The following is a 25564-nucleotide window of genomic DNA, read 5'->3' as shown; positions in this document are numbered from 1 at the left end:
CCACGTCAGCAACATTAATTGATAATATATTTACAAATGAAATAGGTAGAATTGACGGAGGTATTTTAATGACAGATATTAGTGACCACCTGCCTGTTTTTGCATGTTTTCAACATGTGTTTAAACCACCATCAGGTCCAACTACCTACTCAAGAACAGTGAGACATAGAACACCTGATGCAATTGAAACACTGCAAATGGAATTAAACAAGTGCAACTGGGATGAGATTTATGGCTATGAAAATCCAAATGAAGCTTATGGTATTTTTTTTAGAAAGATAACTAGAAATCTACAACAAATGCTGCCCATTGAAAACGATCACATTCAAATGCAATAGGCAGAAACCATGGTTTACTAAAGGAATTATAAAGTCTTGCAAGAAAAAAAAATTGCTATACAGGAAATTTCTACAGTCCAGAACACGAGATGCTGAAAGTAAATACAAAATATACAAGAATAAACTAGTCAATGTAATCAGAAATAGTAAGAAAGATTACTACACACAATTGTTGATACGACATAGACAAAACATTCAGGGAACATGGAAAGTGTTATATGATTTAATACACAAAAAACAAAGCAATAATGATATTGTTAATTACTTTAATAAAGACAACCACACAATACGTCGCACGGAGGAAATAGTTAAAGAGTTTAATGATTATTTCGTAAATATAGGCTATAATTTAGCAAAGAAAATTGTACCCATTCCAAATAATGGAATTGAAATTGGGGTTACATATGAAAGATCAAATTCATTCTTTCTAAATCCAACTAATAAAGATGAAATATTGAAAATTGTGAAAGACTGCAAAAATAAGAAGTCAGTGGATAATGATGGGTTTGATATGTTTATAGTTAAAAATATTATTGGAAATGTAATTCACCCATTTACATATATTTGTAATCAATCCTTTAAAACTGGTATTTTTCCAAATCAAATGAAAATATCAAAAGTTCTCCCGTTGTACAAAGGTGGTGACAAACATTTGTTTTGTAACTATCGACCTATTTCCTTGTTGTCACAATTTTCAAAAATATTGGAGAAATTATTTGTTAAAAGATTAGATAGTTATGTTGAAGTTAACAATATAATGAATGATTATCAGTTTGGTTTCAGAGCTCAAAGGTCGACAACAATGGCAGTTGTTAAAATGGTTGAAAACATATCACAATCTTTAGATGAAAAATTACATACATTAGGAGTATTTTTAGATTTACAGAAAGCTTTTGATACCATCGATCACAGAATATTATTACATAAATTGGAAAAATATGGATTCAGGGGAAATGCACTTTCGTGGTTAGAACATTATTATTGGATCGTTTCCAATACGTTAATTTAAGTGGAGTTGTGTCCCGCTTACAGAGAATTAATTGTGGGGTTCCGCAAGGGTCGGTTTTGGGCCCCAAGCTATTTCTGTTATATATAAATGATGTTTGTAAAGTATCGGATGTTCTTAATTTTATTCTCTTCGCGGACGACACAACGATATATTGCTCTGGCCCAAATCTTAAGGAGCTTGTGTTGGTGGTAGAAAGAGAATTATATAAACTAAAAAATTGGTTTGACGTGAATAAATTGTCACTTAATTTAGATAAAACAAAATTTATGGTATTTAGTAACAAGGAGATAAATGATGAGATCAAGATCAATATCAATGAAAATGAGATAGAAAGAGTAAATCATCTAAAATTTCTTGGAGTGATTATTGATTGTAAAATGACATGGAAACCACATATTTTAAACACGCAAAAGAAAGTATCCAAAACTGTTGCAATTTTGTATAAATTGCAATATATTTTGAACAAAAAAGCATTACATTTACTCTATGATTCTCTTGTCACACCGTACCTAACGTATGGCATAGAGATTTGGGGAAATACTTATAAAACTGGAACCAATCCAATTTTCCTATTACAAAAGAAGATCATCAGATTAATCAATTATGCACCTTACAGTTCACCAAGTCATTCACTGTTTATCCAATCAAAAATCCTGAAGTTCTATGACTTAGTCGATTTGTACACGGCAAAGTTCATTTACCAAGTTAAGCAAAATAAAATCCCTAAATGCTTGCAAATATTGTTTACCCAGCGAGAAAGTAACTATAATCTCAGAGGAACATATATATTTAATCAACCGCAAGTACATTCTACATTAAGAAAACACTGCCTATCAAGCAAAGGAGTTAAATTATGGAACAGCTGCTGCAATGAATTAAAACAAGCTACGTCTCTGTTTCAGTTCAAAAATACTTACAAGACAATAATAATGGAAAAATATTTGGCAGAATGAAAATTAAATATGCTTCTGGAGCGCACAATGGTCCACCTGTGTTAATTCAGTGAACGTATGGTTATTACCATTAACGTGCTGCATTTATGATTTAAAAGTGAAGGGCCGGCACAATAAGCTTTAGCTTCTGCCTGCGCCTGGTCATTTGTTGTGTTCATTGTTTGACTTGTATGTTTTGAATGTTTTGAATCATTTGTAAATGACCAAACCGAAATAAACCGAAATAAACCGAAATAGTACAAATAATGTGAATAAAGCTTATAAATCATTTTTTTTAAACGTACCTATGGTTTTATAATAAAAGATACCCAACAAAATACTGAATGATATAGCAAAAAATAATGATAACCTGGATAACAAAAGGTATATTAAAATGTTGTAAAAAGAAGAATAAGCTTTATAAAAAATATTTATAAAAATAATCTGACTCCTGTGATGAAAGATTATTATACAAACTTGTTAATAGAAAACAAAAGTAATATCAAAGGAATGTGGGAAGTTCTAAGGGAGGTTATGGGCAGTAAAATGAATTGTAGTCAGACATTATACTGAATGAATCAACAGAATATGGAGGGAAGAGGTGAAAAAATGTCTGATGAATTTAATTCATTTTTCGTCAGTGTTGCCCAAATCTTTCAAATCTAAACCACTACATAACGAAAATAAAAGCTGCACAGGTGAAAGTCGTGCAATCCCGATTTCTTGGTGAAGTTAGTGAGAGTGAAATGATTTCCACGGTCTCTAAAATCGCTCATGGACTCATCAGGAAACGAGGAGCAGAAACTATCATGAGGCTTTACTTCTGCCACGTCATGGACGACTCTTTCTGTCAAACTAAACGGAGTTTGGACTAAAGTGGAGCAGCTTTACCTGACGCTACGAGAAGTTGCTCTCCTCAGGTTAGTCAGATGCTGTATCTTTGTTATTTCAGTTTGACCTTACTTCTTGCTGATGCATTATTTTCATCACGTGTGTGTCGTATGTGCTTGGGCACTGCTGTTGTGCCGCATTTGTAGCAGTGATTAAAGTCATACAGAAGCCATAGGCCAGGTGTCGTAGCAAAACATGCTAATGATACATTTACCTCATAAAACTAAACATTCAACAAAACACAGACGACCTTGTGGCATTTATGGATAAGAATATACTGTTTGTGTTTCTGTTGACACAGACAGAGTCCTTCATGAGAGCGTCTCACCTGAGAGTCTCCAGTCTGCAGGGGGCGCTCTTCAGTCCCTCACACAGCAGCTCCACTCCTGAGTCCTGGAGGTCATTGTTGCTGAGGTCCAGGTGAGTCAGACTGGAGGAGCTGAGGACTGAGGCCAGAGGAGCACAGACGCTCTGGGACAGACCACAGCCGCTCAGACTGAGGACAGAGAGGACCATCAGAGACCAGAGCCACGATGTAGAGGCAAAACAAATATTTGTAAATATTACACAGACGCAGAGTTTAATAGTAATATAGAAACGTCTGGTTCATTTTCTCTTCTTCATGCGAATTGTAGAAGCCTGTGTTCAAATACATGATTATTTGAACACATTACAACATAAATGTGCTGTTATAGCTCTGTCTGAGACTTGGTTAACGGAGCGTCAAGAAGCTTTTCACCGAGGATTAGCTTCATTGTGAAGCGGAGCTACAGCAGCTCTGGGACTTTTACAAAGACACACATCAGTGTTTCTTTATCTAAACAACCAGGATTAAAAGACGAGAAACGAGAAAACTTATATCATTGTCTGAATCTGAGCTGGAATGTGTTTGGGCCTCGAGGATGCCTGTTGTAAGCTCTACGAACACACGCTGATGTGCGGCCAGAGCGTCGGGGACATTTGTGACAAGCGTCTGACTTCAGGTAAGCACAAACCTATAACTACGGGTTTTAGGCTCGTTTTTGACGCCTGAAAAGCGTGTGGTCTGTACGCAGCTTTACTCAGTGGGGCATTACGGAAAATGCTAACATGATGTTTCATGTTAACATCACGCTAACGTTCATGCTAGCTATGACTGCCGTTTTTTTCCGCTTCTACTGAACAATCTGCTGTGAATAAACATCCATATGGACTGAAGACTTTCTTATGTATATATCTTTAAAATAGTATAAACTGTTGTTTTAGCTGTACGTGTGAGAGCAACTGCCTGGTTTACAATGTCATAGAATTAGGTATGTGACCTTCTTGATGACCTGAGTTGGCCTTCTGCTCACCTGAGTGACAAAGGTCATTGATAATCAGGAAATTGCAGTTGTAAGCTTACATATTAGTATTTAGTGCTGGATGTCCGTGCAGTGTCCTTCAGGTTCAAATGTTTTGTTGTAGGGCAATAAAACTGTCCTCTGTGCAATGTAAGGTTGACTGACTCAAACTGGCAGAGTCTCCTACGACTGTCATCACGCTGTCCTCTTGTGTTAATAAAGGCTCTAAGAACTACTTTACTCTTTAGTCATTTTGTTATAGCTATAACATCCACAGGACCCGATTTAGACTTGACTTTATTTGTATGTCCTGAGTAAGTTTATATTTCGCCAGAAAATGGCTAAAAAGAGTGAAAAATGGTGTTTCCCAAAAGATTCTGTTTTCCCCCTCGGTGAGGCCACGCCCCCTTCTATGACGCGATGCCGTCTGTATCTATGCCTGGGAAGAACATCTGATAAGAGACACATCATGCAAGTTTGAGACGTCTCTGACGGAAGTAATTCCAGTCCGTCGAAACTCATAAGGTATTTGAACAAAAACATTTTGTTAAACGTAGTGTCGTTCAATAAGAACCTTCTAAACCTGTTATTAACCTCTTTTAAATCAACACTAGGTGGCGTTGTTGACCATTTTCTACTTGGTGACAATGACACAAGTGTTAAACACAGTCTGGACTCACGTGGCTTTGGTGGAGGCTTTGACGACCGGCAGAAGGTTCCGGAGAGCCCTCTCTGTGGGACAGTATTTCCTGAGGTCAAACTGCTCCAGGGCTGAGTCTGAGGACAGTAGGAGGAAGGACAGAGCAGACCACAGAGCAGGAGACATGTCTCTGTCAGAGAGACGTCCTGATTTCATGAACTTCTGTATCTCCTCCATCAGGCTGTGGTCGTTCAGTTCGTTCAGACAGTGGAACAGGTTCAGGCTCCTCTCTGCAGACAGACCCTCTTCATTCAGCTTCTCTTTGATATATTCTACAGTCACCTGATTGGTCCAGTCGCTTCTTGTCTTAGTCAGCAGACCACTCAACAGGCTTTGATTGGTCGGCTGAGACAGCCCCAGGAGGAAACGCAGGAACAGGTCCAGGTGTCCGTTTGGACTCTGCAAGGCCAGGTCCACAGCAGAGCTGTAGAAGGCCTCAGGGCTCTCAGAGGAGTGTGGTGGTGACAGCAGGTTGACCCCAGAGCTGTAGAAGGTCTGATGGACGTGAAGTGCAGCCAGAAACTCCTGCACACTCAGATGGATGAAGCAGAAGACCTTGTCCTGGTACAGACCTTGTTCTTCTCTAAAGACCTCTGTGAAGACTCCAGAGTAACGAGCGATCTCTGCAGCGTCCAGCCCACACTCACTCAGGTCACTCTTATAGAAGATCAGGTTTCCTTTCTGCAGCTGCTCAAAGGCCAGTTTTCCCAGAGACTTGAACATCTTTATAGTCTCTTCAGTCCAGTGAAGGTCTGGTCCTTTTCCCTCATGATACTTGATGTTCTTGACTTTGGCCTGGACCACCAGGAAGTGGACGTACATCTCAGTCAGAGTCTTGGGCAGCTCTGGTTTCTCTGTTTGCTTCAGGAGCTTCTGTAAAACAGTGGAGAGGATCCAGCAGAAGACTGGGATGTAGCACATGATGTACAGGCTGCGGATGCTCTTGATGTGTGAGATGACGGCTGTGGCCTTGTCTGTGAACCTCTTCATGAAGTACTGCTCCTTCTGTGGGTCAGTGAACCCTCGCACCTCTGTCACCATAGAGACGCACTCAGCAGGGATCTGATTGGCCGCCGCTGGGCGTGTGGTTATCCAGAGGCGAGCGGAGGGAAGCAGGTCCCCCCTGATGAGGTTCACCAGCAGCTCCTCCACTGAGGCGCTCTCTGTGGGCTCCGTCAGGACCCGGGTCCGGCTGAAGTCCAGAGGAAGTCTGCACTCGTCCAGACCGTCAAAGATGAAGAGCAGCTGGACGAACTTAAAGCTGCTGAGATCTTTGGTTTGACTGAAGAAGTGATGGATCAGCTCCACCAGGCTGAACTCTGAGCCTTGGAGCACATTGAGCTCTCTGAAAGTGAAGGGGAACAGCAGCTGGACGTCCTGGTGGGCTCTGCCTTCAGCCCAGTCCAGACTGAACTTCTGAGTCAGCACTGTTTTCCCCACACCGGCCACGCCCTTCGTCAGCAGTGTCCTGATTGGCTCTTCAGACTCGGGTCGTTGTTTAAACATGTCTTCACAGGTGATGCTGGTCTCATCAGCAGCTGGTCTGGAGGCGGTCTCCATGTGTCTGACCTCGTGTTCCTGGTTGACCTCTGAGGCCCCGCCCTCTGTGATGTACAGCTCTGTGTAGATCTGCTTCAGGGGGGCGTGGTCTCCTGCTTTAGCCACGCCTTCAAACAGATGACTGAACTTCTGCTGCAGACGACTCTTCAGTTTATTCTGAACTGGAGAAATGTGACCTGTAAGAAAACACATCAGACCAAAGATCAGCAGATCGACTGTGACGAGAACCACTGACTGAACGACGCGTTATACTGAGAACTGCAGTTATGTTGGATCTTTAGACACTTAAACAAATGCTGTGTTGGTGTGAGGTGAACTTCTGCAACAAATGGAAATTATCCATTTTCAACTGCTTTATTCGGGTCTAGGTAACAGTCTGAGCAGACATGCCCAGATACTTCCTCCAGCTGTTCTGGAGGGATCCTGAGGCGACACCAGGCCACAGAGACTTTATATGTTTATTTGATAGGGACAGAACAAGAAGCATTGTTACAATAACCGATGCCATGCTCATAGGCCGTATAGCTAAAAGCTAGTTTGCAGACCTGGTCCCTAATGCTCCGTCCACACCAAACTCGATTTGGGTGTCAAAAACACGCGTCACGCCCGTTGTTGGACGCCTGTGCTTATTGAAGTCAGACGCTCGTCACAAATATCACCGAGCGTCAGACGCTCTGGCCGCGCGTCAGCTCAGAGTGCGTTCGTAGCATCTTGGAAGTAGCTGTTGCCTGAAAAATACACCTGCTACATCTCATTGTTGATTAAAAGTCTGCAATAAACCACAAATGCGTGAAGGCTCAGTGTGTGATCGTCATAAAGCCTGCTCTTTGTCATTGCGGCTTCATTGACGTTATTAATGCTTGTTGTCATGGGAGAAAACCGGAGCTCAATGCGAGCTAACTGAGCTAACTTGTGACTTGTGACTTGTTTACATCTGTGGGGCTGGCGTAGAATCTGCCCCGGTGGCTCAGCTACAACGTACATCACTATGGCAGGAAGCTTCTGATTGGTCGACGCTCGCGAATTTCTCGAAAAAGTTCAACATTTCCCAACTCGAGCGTCGGCCGCGCTCGACGCCCTGGAGGCGCGTCAAAAGCTCACCAAGCGCGAAAAACCTCAAAACGCGCCGCACAGGAGGCGCGTGACGCGCTGCGGGACATCTTGACGCCCTCCGGAGGCGCGTCCTTCATGTATTTTAAATGTAAACCTGACGCTTTGGAGGCCCCAAATCGAGTTTGGTGTGGACGGAGCATTAGACATAAAATAGTAACATTTACATAAATCATTCCAAATAATACAATTTAGAAAAAGTTTGCAATAAAATATTATAAACTTCTGTTGTGTCCACAAGTTTTATTCAGTTTGAGCCACTGTTTAACTTTACTTTTAAACTCGCTCAGGTATGTTAAAGTTTTCAGATCAGCAGGTAAAGTGTTCCAGATCTGTGGCCCTTGTACCTTCCAGTAAGTCCTGGGTCTTTCCACGGGCCTCCTCCCAATAGGACATGCCCTGAACACCTCCTGAAGGAGGCGACCAGGAAGCATCCGAAACAGATGCATGAACCATCTCAGCTGTTCCTTTCAGTGTGAAGGAGCAGCGGCTCTACTTCGAGCTCCTCCCGGGTGACTGAACTCCTCACCCTATCTCTGAGGGCGCACCCACCCCCCTGTGAAGGAAACTCACTTTGGCCGCACGTATCCGCAGTCTTGCCCTTTCGGTCATTACCAAAAGATCTCATGACCACAGGCGAGAGTAGGAACGTAGATCGATCAGTAAATCGAGAGCTTTGTCCAGACTCAGCTCCCTCTTCACCACAACAGTCCGATACAGCGACTGCAACACTGCTCACGCTTTACCCATCACCTAAGACACTGTTCTCTTCAAACCCTTGAGGTCGATTATGCCAGTGATGGCTTCTGAGAGACTTTCCATCTTCTATGACAGATATTTCATAGAAGAAATATCTGTCATAGATATTTCTATGACAGATTTGTTTGAATAGTCAAACAAATCTGACTATTCAGTCAGATTTGTTTGCTCCAGTTTATATCTGTCCGTGTTGAAGAAGCCTTCAGTTGTGTTAATTCCCTGTTTATTCCCATGAATGATTAACTTCAGCCTAAATTTTCTGGGTCGTACTGTACCTCCAACCTTCTGTGTCGTGAACAGAAGGTTGAAGGTGCCCACTGTCGTTGTGTCCTTGGGCCAGACACTTCACCCACCTTGCCTCCAGTGTCTGCGTACATTGGTGTATGAATGGGTCACTGCTTCCTTGCTGTGAAGCGATTTAGGCCTGATGACCATTTGCCAAACATCATTTTCCAATTCCGGCATATTTATGTGAATTCCCATTAATTCCCATTGAAAATGTCCGACACTTTAGAATTGTGTAACCCTAGTTGTTAGAAGGTAATTGCAAAACACCCTGACACGACTCACAGAGACGCACAGTGAAGCTAAAATTCAGCCTGATTTTAAAAATATTTCCAATACTCGCAGAGAGTAAAATCTGTTTAAAGCTTCAGACAGAGTTCTTACAGTTCTGCAGATGCTGGGCCAGATGCTCCTTCTTCATCCTCCTCAGGAAGTCCAGGGTGATGTTCAGCACAGCCTCTCTCCAGCTCAGCTCCTCCTTACTCTCTGATCTCCTCTCTGGGCTCCTCTCTGAGCTCCTCTCTGATCTCCTCTCTGAGCTCCTCTCTGGGCTCCTCTCTGATCTCCTCTCTGATCTCCTCTCTGAGCTCCTCTCTGATCTCCTCTCTGATCTCCTCTCTGAGCTCCTCTCTGATCTCCTCTCTGAGCTCCTCTCTGTAAACCAGGAGAGGAACCAAGAGAGGACATCAGAGAGGAGCTCAAAGAGTGAGCTCCTCTTTGAGCTCCTATTCAAGATCATCTCTGGGCTCCTCTCTGATCTCCTCTCTGGGCTCCTCTCTGATCTCCTCTCTGATCTCCTCTCTGGGCTCCTCTCTGATCTCCTCTCTGATCTCCTCTCTGAGCTCCTCTCTGATCTCCTCTCTGGATGCTCTGAGGCCAGGAGCCTGTGGAACCTCCTCAGTTCCTCTTTGACAAAGGTCAGAACATCCTCCTCCAGTCGCTGTAACAGAAATAGAGCAAAGAACCATCACGTCACACTGTGCCTGTACATCAGTGATCGTCTGAATGTTCAGTAAAAGGCGACAGATGAGTTTGAGACACATGAGGTCAGGACAGACAGAGGCCTGAGGAGAAGGAGGTTCTGGTACAGACCCTGAAAACAGCGTCCAGGTCACACTCCGCACTGAGACCCTCGAGGCGCTCATCTCTGTGGGATAAATATTAAAACTATGTCACACTCAACATCTGACATCGAGGCTGAAGATCAGTCACTTCACTGGAGGAAAAACAGATTATATAAAACAGAATATATTTATCATAAACTGTATTGTGTGTTGACTCTTAATCACATTTCTAATCAAACTTCTCTACTGTTTTTATTATAAACATGCTGCACGTTTCTAGTGTTTTTCTCTGGTTAAAAAGACAAACCGTTTAAAACCATTAACTCTGTGAATATTTGTTTCATATATCAGCATTAGATAGAACTTATTGATTGACTGCGGAATTCTTCCGCAGTCAATTATTGGTTTTCATGTTCTTTATTATTATTCCTCTTCCATCTTTTTCCCGATTTTCTCCAGCTTTCAGCACCTTCATGCTTTGTGCAATTTATGCAAGTTATGCATCAAAACGTTCCGCATGTTGAGGAGAAGGGTGCTATTACTTTTGGGACTTCTGCAACTTACGGTTTTTCCGCAATCGGCCGAAATGTCGGAGATTTTTCCCATTGACTTATAATGGGGCTGCCGCAAATCCATGCTTTTCTGCACTTTTTTCTGCATTTTCTGCAATTTCTGCACTTTGTGCATGTTCAGCTTCTGCAACTTGTGGGTTTTGAGAAAAAATTGGCCTTCTGCAGTTTTCCAGTTTTTTTATACGAGAGTTTGAAATTTTTGCATTGGTGTGTATGGGGGAATCCAGCCAATGGGGAGACTCCAGGCCTTTCAGCCATTTGTGCAGCTTCTGCCAATCAAGCACTGAGGCCATTTCAACAGTTTGACCAGTTTATGGAATTTAAAAGTTTATGCAACATTAATAATTTATGCAAAGTAACCACTTTATGGGATTTAACCAGTTAATGCATTTTAAAGCGTTTATGCAACTTAAGAGTTTATGCCATTTAGGGCTTTTGAATTTTAAAGAGTTTATGCAATTTACATAATTTATGCAAATTAACCCATTCATGCATTTTACCACTTTATGCAGTTTATACAGTTTATGCAACATGACATTTTATGCATTTTACCAGTTTATGCAAATTTGATTATGCAATTTGAAGAGTTTATGCAATTTCTACATTTGCTTCCTGCATTTCCGCAGTCAATCGCAATGGCACAGCCATTGCATTTCTAGTTGATTTATGTAATGTTCTTTGTTGCTGTGTTTCAGGTGAGATCAGTTCATACTAATACATTTGTCTCTAAATACAGAGAAACTGAAGGTCTTACCCTGAGTCTGGTCCTGGCTCCTCAAAGTCTGGAGGGTCAGATTTTGACCAATCACTTTTCAAAGACAGACCACTGCCTCCTGACCTGGAAAACAGCAGCACAGTCACAGCTTCACACAGAACCAAACAGGAACTCTGTGTATGATTGTCCAGAGGAAACAGGTCCAAACAAATGTGGACCAGAGCCTTAAAGACACATGTGGTTTGTATCCGTCCAAACGGCCTCTTGGTTCGGCCTCTTAACGGGTCCTCAAAGGATCACTCTTTTATCATATTTATCATGATTCTGTTCAATAGATAGATAGATAGATAGATAGATAGATAGATAGATAGATAGATAGATAGATAGATAGATAGATAGAGTCTTACTGTGAGCCTGTTCTTAGTCGTTTCCTGAAGTGTATAATTTGATCTTTTGACCGGTTGCTCTTCATGGACACCGACCTGGAGAACAGGTTTAAAAACATTATCAAACAGAAACAAAGTGAAAAGTTCTTTATATAAAAACACTCACGGTGGATCAGTGCTGCCCCCTGGAGGCCGCTGCTGCTTACTTTGACTCATCCTGGATCAGGAGTGACCGGGGCTTTGCAGAACCAAATTAGGACAAAAACAAACGTTCTCTTTAGTTTTTGGATAAATATCATTCAAATAAACAGAAGTCTTTGTCTCCTGTGTCTGGTTTGAAGGATGTGGTCGTATATGTGTTGATCTGATGTCAGTCTGTCCATCTATAGTCTCCTGCTGACCTGACCACATGTTAAAGTGTGTTTGTTTAACTTCCTCAGGTCTGTCCGTCCACGTCCCACAAACACCAAAACTCCTCCCACTTTTGATCCTGTTTTAGGAGCTCGCCCTTTGACCTCACCAACTGTGTTCAAATATCTTTACAGACGGAGTTCACAGAGTTTCATGCCTCACCTTTACCTTCCAAACATCCTCTTTCAAACATATTGTCACTCCTGATTTGAAAATGATTGAGTTCATTGTGTTGATGCTTTTTTATTAACAATTGTGCTGTTGTTCTCAAACCTGGACTACAGTTCTGGGGCCTCATTTATCAAACTGTGCGTGAGACTCTGACTTTGAAAGTGCGTAGGAAAGTAACGCAGAATTCTGTACGCAAAGTTTGTTTCCGATCTATAAAACCCTGCATATGCGCCGGTACGCTGGAGCAGGAAGTTGCGGACCTCACGGCACGCCCTCTTGCCGCGGAGAACATATTCCACAATAATACAACAACTTCTTCCAATCTCTCTCCAGATGAGAAACGTGCCATCTTGTGGCTCAGGAACCGAGAGGACATTGTGGTGAGGCAAGCTGACAAAGGTGGAGCAACAGTCATCTGGGGTAAGAGCCAGTACATAGAGGAAGCACTGAGGCAACTCAATGACAAAGAATACTATGTTTCCCTCAAATCCAACCCTATAGACGAAATCAAAAGTGATTTGTTAACTATGTTAAATAGAGCACTGGTTGAGAAATGGATTAACAACCCAAAACTTGCAACGTTCCATTTACTCCCAAAAATACACAAAAATCTTCATTCGCCCCCAGGCAGACCCATAATCAATGGGATAGACACGATTACAGAACCGGCTTCCAAATTCATTGATCACGTCATCAAGCCACTCACCATGTCGTTGGAAGCTTACCTACAAGACACCACACATGTACTTAACCATCTCCAAAATCTAGGCAATGCTCACAATGCACTCCTTGTCACTATGGACATCACTTCCCTCTATACAAATATTGAACACAGTGAAGGCCTGGATGCGCTTGAACATTTCTTACAGAAGAGGGAGGACCTGTCACTACCTACTGAATTTGTCCTAAATCTCACGAAATGGACTCTCACTAATAATATATTCCTTTTCCAGGACCAACTATACAAACAAATCAAAGGCACTGCCATGGGAGCCGCATATGCCCCGAACTATGCCGGGCTATTCCTAGGCCTCTGGGAAAACCGGTATGTATTCAGCACAGAAAATCCATTCAAACCCTTCATCAAGTACTGCGGGCGTTATATTGATGACCTTTTTTTCATATTTACAGGATCGGAGGAACAGCTACTACGCTTCCACAATTTTTTAAACAACACCAACCCCAACATTAAACTTAGCCTCGAGTACAGTGCCAGCAAAATAAACTTCTTGGATCTCAACATAGTTCTTGATGAACACGGACTAATTCACACGTCGATTTTCAGAAAAACCACAGACAGAAACACAATTCTGAGGGCGGACAGCTTCCACACCCACAGAATCTAATCAAAAACATCCCATACGGACAATTTCAAAGACTCAAACGAATTTGCAACTCTGATGCCGAGTTCGAAAATCAAGCTGTGGAGATGTACGATAGATTCGCCTCCAGGGGCTATAACAGACCAACACTCAACACGGCCTTATCCAAAGCAAGAGACCTTGACCGCCCCAGCCTTCTCAACAGAACACATCGGCCTCAACTACGGAAAAACAGGATTTTCTGTCCTATACAATATAGTACCATGGCCCACACAATCAAAAGGATAATCCATAAAAACTGGAGCATCCTTTAATGCGATCACACTCTGGGCCCAGCCTTTGCCAATCCTCCATTGTTCTCCTTCAAACGACCTCCAACTTTAAGGGACAAACTAGTACGGAACTACACACCTGCCAACAAGCCCACAACCTTTCTAAAAAAGCCTATAGGTACCTTCAGGTGTGGCTCTTGCACTCATTGTTCACACATCAACAGAACTACCACCTTCACTAACTCTGACCTCTCTAAAACATACCACTGTCGCTCATTCGCCAACTGCAACTCCACTTCTGTCGTCTACAGACTCGACTGTATGTGTGGAAGCTTCTATGTTGGACGAACCAAACGCAAACTAAAACAGAGATTCGCCGAACACAAATATGCCATCAGAACACAAAATTTAGACTATCCGATGGCAATACACTTTAAAAACAGTGGCCATTTAAGTCTCAACAATCTCAAAGTAATGGTCCTGGAGGAGATCCCCTATGACCGGAGGGGGGGTGATAGACTCAAAAGGCTCCTACAGAGAGAAACTTTCTGGATCGAGGCTCTGCAAGCCACCAGCCCCCCGGGCCTCAATGAGGAGATAGATTTCTCCCCCTTCCTATGACATTTCTCTCCACAGCAAAAACTCCTGGTTTCGCAAGTGTGACTTTTTCGATCTGTCTCTCGTTGTCTCCGTCTCCTGTTCCATTATGGTGTCCTATGTAAGCATTAACACACTCATTGTCGTCCCCTTACTAGTGCTCTTGTGAGTACCTATATGAACAGTTTTTCTAAACTCCGTCATTATTGAACTGTTCACATATGTTGTTTTCTCTCGCATGTAAATGCCTTTTAATATGTCCTGTCTACATATGCAATAAGCTCTTTGGCTTGTTCCATGTTTTCAATGATCTCATGTTGTATTGTTTTGTTACATTGGGTCACGTGATACCTCACGTGAGCCCTCTCGGGTATTTAACACACCTGTAAGCAATTTCATTCACAAAGATCGCCCTGATGAAGACAAAGCTGTCGAAACGCGTTGGTGTTTTTTAATCTATTTTGTCCATGCACCAATAAAGGATTTTTAATTAATTTCTGCCACTCCGGAGTGCCTCCTACCCTTTTTTGACTGCCTTTGACACGCACAGCCAGTCTCTCTTCTGTCCTCATGCACTATCGGCTCCTTGGAAGAGCACCCGTGAGTCTACCACCACTTATTACACCTATGGGACCTTAGCAGCGCTCATTTTCTATTTTTCATTGACTTATGAATGAGATTTCCCTAAACATGAGGCGATAATGAGTGGGTTTAACCGAAGGCAAGTTGTAGAGAGGGAGGTGCAGAGAGGGAGGTGCAGAGAGGGAGGAGCAGGGAGGGAGGTGCAGAGAGGGAGGAGCTGAGAGGGAGGTGCAGAGAGGGAGGTGTAGAGAGGGAGGTGTAGAGAGGGAGGTGTAGAGAGGGAGGTGCAGAGAGGGAGGAGCTGAGAGGGAGGAGCTGATGCTGCCGCAGCTCGAGCGGAGAGGAGATTTAATGAAGAGTGAACTCTGCTTCTCTGATCACACGTATTGGCATCTTTCTACATATTCCATCAATAAAACTTTTCAAAACACACGTTTAGAACTCAAAGAAGAGCCTCAAGTGTCGGATAGATTTGCCAATAGAAAGATTTGGATTTGCCAATAAAACACGATAAACTGTGGAGCATTTCAGTCAAACTCCAAACTCCAAACTAGGTCATGTTCTGTGTAGGATGAAGCAGCAGGTCTGTCCGGGTGGAGTGAGTGAGGAGAGGTCAGTGTCCGGGTGGAGTGAGTGAGGAGAGGTCAGTGTCCGGGTGGAGTGAGTGAGGAGAGGTCAGTGTCCGGGTGGAGTGAGTGAGGAGAGGTCAGTGTCCGGGTGGAGTGAGTGAGGAGAGGTCAGTGTCCGGGTGGAGTGAGTGAGGAGAGGTCAGTGTCCGGGTGGAGTGAGTGAGGAGAGGTCAGTGTCCGGGTGGTGTGAGTGAGGAGAGGTCAGTGTCCGGTTGGAGTGAGTGTGGAGAGGTCAGTGTCCGGGTGGAGTGAGTGAGGAGAGGTCAGTGTCCGGGTGGTGTGAGTGAGGAGAGGTCAGTGTCCGGGTGGAGTGAGTGAGGTGAGGTCAGTGTCCGGGTGGAGTGAGTGATGAGAGGTCAGTGTCCGGGTGGAGTGAGTGAGGAGAGGTCAGTGTCCGGGTGGTGTGAGTGAGGTGAGGTCAGTGTCCGGGTGGAGTGAGTGAGGAGAGGTCAGTGTCCGGGTGGAGTGAGTGATGAGAGGTCAGTGTCCGGGTGGAGTGAGTGAGGAGAGGTCAGTGTCCGGTTGGAGTGAGTGTGGAGAGGTCAGTGTCCGGGTGGTGTGAGTGTGGACAGGTCAGTGTCCGGGTGGTGTGAGTGTGGACAGGTCAGTGTCCGGGTGGTGTGAGTGATGAGAGGTCAGTGTCCGGGTGGAGTGAGTGAGGAGAGGTCAGTGTCCGGGTGGTGTGAGTGTGGACAGGTCAGTGTCCGGGTGGTGTGAGTGATGAGAGGTCAGTGTCCGGGTGGAGTGAGTGAGGAGAGGTCAGTGTCCGGGTGGTGTGAGTGAGGAGAGGTCATTGTCCGGGTGGAGTGATTGAGGAGAGGTCAGTGTCCGGGTGGTGTGAGTGAGGAGAGGTCAGTGTCCGGGTGGTGTGAGTGAGGACAGGTCAGTGTCCGGGTGGTGTGAGTGAGGAGAGGTCAGTGTCCGGGTGGAGTGAGTGAGGAGAGGTCAGTGTCCGGGTGGTGTGAGTGAGGAGAGGTCAGTGTCCGGGTGGTGTGAGTGAGGACAGGTCAGTGTCCGGGTGGTGTGAGTGAGGAGAGGTCAGTGTCCGGGTGGTGTGAGTGTGGACAGGTCAGTGTCCGGGTGGTGTGAGTGATGAGAGGTCAGTGTCCGGGTGGAGTGAGTGAGGAGAGGTCAGTGTCCGGGTGGTGTGAGTGAGGAGAGGTCAGTGTCCGGGTGGTGTGAGTGAGGACAGGTCAGTGTCCGGGTGGAGTGAGTGAGGAGAGGTCAGTGTCCAGGTGGAGTGAGTGAGGAGAGGTCAGTGTCCAGGTGGAGTGAGTGAGGAGAGGTCAGTGTCCAGGTGGAGTGAGTGAGGAGAGGTCAGTGTCCGGGTGGAGTGAGTGTGGAGAGGTCAGTGTCCGGGTGGTGTGAGTGAGGAGAGGTCAGTGTCCGGGTGGTGTGAGTGAGGAGAGGTCAGTGTCCGGGTGGAGTGAGTGAGGAGAGGTCAGTGTCCGGGTGGTGTGAGTGATGAGAGGTCAGTGTCCGGGTGGTGTGAGTGAGGAGAGGTCAGTGTCCGGGTGGTGTGAGTGAGGTGAGGTCAGTGTCCGGGTGGAGTGAGTGAGGAGAGGTCAGTGTCTGGGTGGAGTGAGTGAGGAGAGGTCAGTGTCCGGGTGGAGTGAGTGAGGAGAGGTCAGTGTCCGGGTGGAGTGAGTGAGGAGAGGTCAGTGTCCGGGTGGAGTGAGTGAGGAGAGGTCAGTGTCCGGGTGGTGTGAGTGAGGAGAGGTCAGTGTCCGGGTGGAGTGAGTGAGGAGAGGTCAGTGTCCGGGTGGTGTGAGTGAGGAGAGGTCAGTGTCCGGGTGGTGTGAGTGAGGAGAGGTCAGTGTCTGGGTGGTGTGAGTGAGGAGAGGTCAGTGGTGGTGTCTCAGGAGGGCGTGGGCAGTGGAGCCGCGGTGCCGGTTCACACTACGTAAAGACGGCCTCGTCTGAAGGTCATGTGACCAGAGCTCTGGACCTAAACCCAGTTGGTCAGACTTATGTCCAGAGATGACTCAAAGCACAGGACAGTTGGGTCACTCCTGCTTCCCGTTTAAAAGGCTTTAGCGCCAGTGCGCACAGTCCCGTCACCAGACGTCAGTCTTAAGGGGGGCATATGAAATCCACGGGGGCACATTTACTATTAAATACATATTTATCATGTGGTATTCACGTAGTCCTGGCTCACACTGATCATTACATTAAACATAATCAACAGCAAATATGACCAGACCAACTACAGCTGTAACATGAGTCCTCGTGGCGGAAACGTCAGCACAGTTGCAGGTGTTGTTTCTCCGAGCTGAACCTCCTCATCAACACATCCTTCTACTCAAACTTGAATTTATGAGAGTGAGGTCCTTTTCAAAAGCAGCTGAATGAGCTGGGCCTTGCGTCTGTGCAGAATATTGCGCCGATGGAACGAAAACACATTTCTGATTGTGGAAAATGACCGGACTCTGGGGCTGTAGAACGAGCACCTCCCCCCCCCCACACTCCCCCCGCACTCGCGCCACCGTTTTTGGACCATGAATATGGCTCGGTCAGTGCTGTGGCCGCGTCCACTTTTCAATCTCTCTCAACCTTCACTGTCTACTTTGAGGCGACATCGTGGACTCTCAGAGCAGAGGATGATCGTTAATGCTCCTCTATCATATCAGCTATGTTTTATTTTGTGCCCAGACAACACGGGAGCCGAGCGCAGCTTAGAGGGAACCGTGCCAGAGAAAGAGAGAGAGGGGTGAAATGCCCCGGTCCCCTCTCTCAGTGTCAGGGGAGGAAATAGTTACTTGTTGTGGAGTTTGGGCTGGTCTAATCGGGCAGAAAGTGCAAAAGTAACACGGTGCAAATGAGTGATACGTCGCCTGTCTTTGCCCAGTTTGTAGAGGCTTCTCGTGGTTATTCGGCGTATACCTGTGTATCACGTAGACGACACCACATCTGTGTCTGGGGGCACAAGCATCTTGGGGGACGGGCACAGCCCCCTATGTCCCGCCCATAGCGACAGGTATGAGTGCGCATACGTGCACGGGTACGAGCGTGTGCGCACCAATATTCACAAACATCGTGATAAGTTGCTTATTTCATTCTAATCTTTGTCATTGCTGAAGAAAGTAAATTCAAACCATTTCAAACCAAACCAAACCTGACTTCCTCAAACCAGTCCTGTCTCTGCTCTCCCGTCTCTCAGCAGTGTTTTGAAAAGTGCGGACCTCGTACGGCAGCTCTTTAGTTTGTGTGGAGCAGCGCAATGTTTCACGTTCAGTTTGTTTTCTATAAATACCAACTTTGGCGCAGAGGAGCGGCTACGCAAAGTTTTGGCCTCATTTTGTTATGATATATATATTATTATATATATAGATTATGCAAAGATGTGTGGAGGTTCTATTAAGTTTTGTTATTTTATGAGCTATTCACATCTGGGACATGATTTGGCCGATAATTTGATAATGGCCCAATACGTCATGCGTATCTGCGCATGCGTAACTCGCCGCATAAGCAGCGCGGGCCGTAACTTTGAGCCTCTGTAATGAGAGGGGCGTGTATCCGCTGTTGTGGATCTGCAGCCGCTCCGCTTTGCAGCTTTAATCACCGTGGTTTGAAGAGGCTGCAGCGGCGCGCGGTGATTCTGCTGGAGGAAATGCCGCCCCAGATCAGAAACCTGGACTAAACCAGGTCAAACGCCAAAGACCAGCCCTAAATGTTTATGGCTTTATTATTCATGAACTTCACTGCGGCTTTAGAGTCACTGCTGTGAACCACGGACATAAATACTTTAACTTTAAGACATGTAACTGTTACTGCTTCTTTTAGGAGAGGCTGGTCATCAGCGCTGCATTAGGGCCTAGTGTAGAAAACATTTCCCAACACAAAGACTTACCGCTTATTTACTTAATACTCTCTTAAAGTTTCTCCATTTACTTTCACTTTCACTGCCACGCAGTTCTAAAACAAACCAGGACTAAACCCGTCAACACTTGATTGAAAATGGAGCCAAATGGAGCCAGAAGTGGTGAAGCATGTTCACAAACGGAGTGTAAAGAGTTTCAGGCCTCACCTCTGGATCCGAGCGCGTTATTCTGCTTTTCTGCTCTTCAGATCCTCCCGAACTGTGACAACACCGCCGCCCGCAAACCGGACATGAACCAGCTGCTCCTCCAGAGACCACCGCCAGAGGGAGCTGTTCCTCAGCTAAACAGCCAGACTCTAATATACAGACATGACTGAGTGAAGAAAACAGCCAGACTCTAATATACAGACATGACTGAGTGAATAAAACAGCCAGACTCTAATATACAGACATGACTGAGTGAATAAAACAGCCAGACTATAATATACAGACATGACTGAGTGAATAAAACAGCCAGACTATAATATACAGACATGACTGAGTGAATAAAACAGCCAGACTCTAATATACAGACATGACTGAGTGAATAAAACAGCCAGACTATAATATACAGACATGACTGAGTGAATAAAACAGCCTGACTATAATATACAGACATGACTGAGTGAATAAAACAGCCAGACTCTAATATACAGACATGACTGAGTGAATAAAACAGCCAGACTATAATATACAGACATGACTGAGTGAATAAAACAGCCAGACTATAATATACAGACATGACTGAGTGAATAAAACAGCCAGACTATAATATACAGACATGACTGAGTGAATAAAACAGCCAGACTCTAATATACAGACATGACTCAGTGAAGAAAACAGCCAGACTATAATATACAGACATGACTCAGTGAATAAAACAGCCAGACTATAATATACAGACATGACTGAGTGAATAAAACAGCCAGACTCTAATATACAGACATGACTCAGTGAATAAAACAGCCAGACTATAATATACAGACGTGACTGAGTGAATAAAACAGCCAGACTATAATATACGTGGATATCCAGCTGTCTTTAAATGGAAGAAATATTGAAAGAGTATCTGAACTTAAGTTTTTGGGTGTGACACTGGATGAAAAATTTAATTGGAAATCTCATGTCCACAGTATTAGAAATAAATTATGTAGAAACATTGCTGTTCTTCACAAAGTTAAATATTTTTTAAATCATGAATCTTAAAGGGTCTTATACTGCACTTTAATACTTCCTCACTTACTTTATTGCTCAGAAGTTTGGGGAAACACATAAACTACAATTGAACCGCTGATAAAAATACAAAAAAAAGCTATAAGAATAATAAATAAAACTCATAGTAGAGAACATACAAATCAACTGTTTATGAAATCAAAACTATTAAAATTACAAGATCTCATAAAATTACAGATTTTTTCGATTGCCTCAATCTGTACAATTGATGTTTGTATTCAACGCCGATGCATCCAGTCGTAGAAAACTTCACTTTACTCTCCCTTTTGCCAGAACAACCCAGAAGCGGAGTCAAACAGTGGAACGCCCTGCCCTTGAATTTAAAGAACTCCTCCACAGTGCACCGATTTAAAAAACAGCTCAAATCAACAAATATCAACTCTTACACACTGCTGTGAATATTAGATTTTAACTTTAAAAACAGTAGTACCTGTGCTGTTTATTCTAGCTTATGGCTTAAAGTATAATACCTGCGAATCAGACCGTTTATGTTTTTGTTTTTTTTTTCTACCTTTTGTATCTGAAGAAAGGGGCACTTAGCATAAGCGTTGTCTTCATCGTGCTCCTTTTCAATCATGTATATTAAAAAAAATATTAAAAAAATCATGTATAGTTGTTGAAATGTGAAAACATGTAACTAACATGACTGAAATAAATAAATAAATAAATAAATATACAGACATGACTCAGTGAATAGATCATTTATAACAGCCAGTCTGTACTCGCGGTCGAACGCGTCTGAGCGGGAGAGAAACAGCGTCACAAACAACAGAGAATAAGTCACACTTTTGGTTCTATCTGGCAACACAGAAACTTTCACCTGGAAACAAAACAACAACATGTTTAATCATTGTGCTGATTCTCTACAGAACTATTTGGGAAATTCACCGGCAGCGTCTCACCTTCAATGGAGACCAATGTATTAGCAGTTCATCAGGATTTAGCAGCGTTATTTGTTACAGCCCAATCTTTGAAATACATCTCTCTGCACCTGCAATACTCGTACTTGTACTTATGAGCAACTAAACATGATATTTTTACTACGAAGTAATGTCACAAACGTCGACTGAGAAGGAAGACAAAAGTAGGATGTTTAACATGTCCAAAGATTGGTTGTAATGCCGTTGAAACACTGGGTCGACGGTTTTCAGGTGTGGACTGACCGATGTCGATGTTCTCTCGGCCCAGAGCCACGAGACACAGGAACAGGAGGTCTCTGTATATGCTCCTGAAACATCGAAACATAAAAGCAACTGAGGCTGAGGACACACTACATGTGATCAGAGCAGAGTCAGATCAGAGGGCATTGGATTAGCACAAAGTAGCTGCTCATGCTAAACCCTGCTTCAGGAACTAACTGTCAGGCTGCCCAACGCAGAAACAACCACACATGATCAAAAAGCAGTTGTGTTACTTCTACTGGACTAGTGCGCACTGCTACTCCTACACGGAGGTCAGGACAGCTCATTTTAGAGGCTGGATCATCATCAGCTACATCTAAAACCAGTTGACCTCTTGACCCCCGGCTCTGGTCCCAGTGCGCTCCTACCTCTGGCGGTGGACGCCCGGTGTGAGTCCCAGCAGGTGCAGCAGTCGGTTGAGCGGCCGGTTGAGGTGGTTCCTCGGGACGTTTCGGATGATTCCCCTCAGGACGTCTTCACTGAACGACCTCTGCTGCTCAGGGACCGGCCGCGGGCTCGGGTACCCCACGTCTGACAGACAAACAGGGCTTTAACTCGGACCAGACTAAATTGTCTCCATCTAGTGGAGAATTAAAGCAGTACTAAGTAACTCTTCCCCCTAGAGGCCATAAGCGCAACTGCAGGTGTAGTAGCAAGTTACGATTTTTATTGTCTTGGAGAGTAAATACTACGCTGACAGGAAAGGCGAAGGGAGAGAGGGTTACTGTGCATCCAATTATACAATGGAAATATTATTTTTCACTCAAACTTGGCTGTAAATACTGTTTAAAGTGACGTTAGCCCAAAGTTAGCTTTGGCCGTTAGCATGTTAGCTTCTTCTTCGTGATTCCATTAGTGTGTATTGCTTTCTCCGGACCGGTGGCAGTCAAGTTGCAAACATGGTTTTCTGTCCAGAGACACCAGGGGGCGATGAAAGACCCTCCAATCATCCCATAAACACTTGTATTTCCCCCACAGGGACGACGGAAAGGATTTATTAAGGTAAACACGTTACTTAGTACTGCTTTAAGTGGCTGAAGGTCACCTCTGCCACTAAATCTGTCTTTGCATTTAGAAAAACTGTGTTGGTTTTATCGATTGTTCAGGCGGAGAACATTTTCCCTCGTTCTCCGCTTAATGAACGGACTTCGCGCTCTGACAGAAGAGTCAATACAATGGAAGTGCTGATTTAGATTTGGGTAAAGGACACTCTTGAAAAAGACATTTTTAATCTCAATGAGTTTTATCCTGGATAAATAAAGGACACAAAAAATACCCTGTAGAAAAAGCACTGGGTTAAGGCGGGGCTTATGAGGTTAAAGCAGGGCTGTGTGGACTTAAGTTTTCTTTCTAGACGCAGGGTGGCTTTATAAACACCCTGCTGTGTGTAGACAAGGCCTGATGTGTCACTAAATAAAACCATACATTTAAACATGGCTCAATCCACCATCTTAATTTGGTCGTTGAAAATGCAGTGCTATTTGGACAATTATACATGTTTAACTTGCAACAAAATGTTCCTCATACAGTATTTCTGTCAGAAATACCGTATTTTCCGGACTATAAGTCGCACTTTTTTTCATAGTTTGGCAGGGGGTGCGTCTTATTCTCCGGAGCGACTAATATGTGGATTTTTTTTATTCAAATATATAATTTTGCCACTAGAGGGCACTGCAGGCTAATGGAGCAGCAGAAAGAAAGTTAGGAGTGAGCGAGAAGCAGAGGTTACTTTTAGAAGAAAACAAAACAAAGCTGATCCCGGGCTAAAAGCTGGAGCCACATTTAGAGGAACGACTTTGCAAATGAGAGATTGAAGAACATGCTGGTGTGAGAGGTTTGTCAACGGTGCTGAGGTTTGTTCCTTCGGCTTCGGCGCGAAGGGGGCGGGGCCAAAGACCCCTCTGGAGGATTGGGACACCCTACGCACTCGCCCCCACCATCGGGAACGCGCATATGAGGGGCGCGAGGGTGGAAGTGCGAGTGTTGGGACAGGGCCTTATACTCCGGAGCCACTTATAGGTGCCTTCTGCATGACGTCACGCCAACTCAGTTCCTCCATCTGGACGGGACACACGCTAATGACCTCCAGATGAACTCACACCCACGTTTCATTTAAATCTACATTTCAAAACCGCTGAAATGCCTGAAACTTGTTGCACAGTTGGATGCAAATCAGAATTTCTCATGTCTTTCCTCTTTTAATGGGGTCCCGTTGTACTTTTCAATCGGATATCTCATCAAATTATTGAAAACTGCTGTAGCATAGAAGGATTTACTGTCAGTGTGAGATTTACTGTTCGTTAATCTGTGAAAGAGCGATCTATACAACAAGCTGGTGTTCAATTCAGTGTGTTTTACAGAACAGTATTGTTTTACAGTTATTGTGAGTCTACTTCACAGTTATTGTAAGTCTACTTCACAGTTATTGTAAGTCTACTTCACAGTTATTGTAAATCTACTTCACAGTTATTGTGCGTCTACTTCACAAAAATGAAAGTCAGCATGGCCCAGTTGTTGAGGATTTTGTCAAATGGTGAGATGAGTCTTATCTTCTCTTGAATGTTGCAAAAACAAAAGATATGATCATCGACTTTAGGAAGAGCGCTCTCCCACATGTTGTAACATATATAAAGGGACAACCAGTGGAGTGTGTGGAGTCCTACAGGTGTCTTAGAACAATTATTGATTACAATTATTGATTACAATTATTGAAGACTGTATTGTCTTCGGAAACTGTCCTTCTTTCATGTAGATCAAACTGTGATGACACTTTTCTATCGGGCATTCATCGAAGCGACCCGAGCTTTCTGCCTGGTCGCCTGGTACGGGAGCTCTTCTGTTAGAAACAAAAACGCCTTGAATCAGCTGGTCAAGTGGTCAAGTAAAGTCCTCGGCCTCAGACCAGTTTGGACTTTCTGCAGGATAGACAGTTAGAGAGGACGGCACGAAGCATCGTAAAGACACAGAGCATCCTTTGCATTCAGAGTTTCGATGCTTCCGTCTGGGCGTCGGTTTTTGATGCCAATGAGCCACACGAACCGTTTTAAGAAAAGCTTTGTTCCCGCTGCCCTTTCCTTTATGAACAAGTCGGGATCAAATCGCCCCTGACACGGCTTTTTTATCTTTGTTACTGTCAAGTGTCTTAAAGGAATAGGCCACCGTTTTTACATACTGAGATATGTTCTTACCTAACCTTAGACGAGTTAATATATCCCCGTCTGGTCTTTGTCCGTGCGCTCTGTCACGCAAACGGAGCCTCTCCCACATGTCACATAGCTCCAAAAAAGCTCACGATAGAAGCTCCCAAGCTCTTCCACGTGTTCCCTATTTAAATAAAGTTACGTGAAGTGTTTTCAAGCGAAGTATATTTACACAGAAATGTAGCATGACGATTTTATAAGCAAATAAAAAGGGGGACTATATTGTGAGGCGTAATGATACGAGGAGTAAAACGTCCGCGCAGTAACTCCTAAAGACTTCCCCCGCTCACTTCCGTCAAAAACCTTTTGGAGTTATTGTGTGGACGTTGTGCTCCTCATATCATTACGCCTCACAATATAGTCCCCCTTTTTATCTGATTATAAAATCGACATGCTACATTTCTGTGTAAATATACTTCGCATGAAAACACTTCACGTAACTTTATTTAAATAGGGAACACGTG

At 44.0% G+C, this 25564-nt stretch overlaps 1 protein-coding gene across 1 annotated transcript in view; it reads right to left on the bottom strand.

Annotated features, from left to right (window-relative positions):
- LOC306962382 (NACHT, LRR and PYD domains-containing protein 3-like) overlaps positions 1–25564 on the bottom strand; it is a gene marked incomplete at its 3' end in the record, with an annotated part of 111973 nt that overhangs the window by 17308 nt on the left and 69101 nt on the right. The window contains exon 9 of the mRNA XM_079555502.1: positions 3499–3666. Within this exon, the coding sequence (XP_079411628.1) occupies positions 3499–3666 (168 nt within the window). The remainder of the gene's footprint in view (positions 1–3498; positions 3667–25564) is intronic.

This window comes from Gobius niger (genome assembly GCF_951799975.1).
Source record: "Gobius niger genome assembly, chromosome: 4".
NCBI lineage: Eukaryota > Metazoa > Chordata > Actinopteri > Gobiiformes > Gobiidae > Gobius > Gobius niger.
Note: the sequence above shows the minus strand (reverse complement) of the source record. Positions and strands in the feature narration are given on the sequence as shown.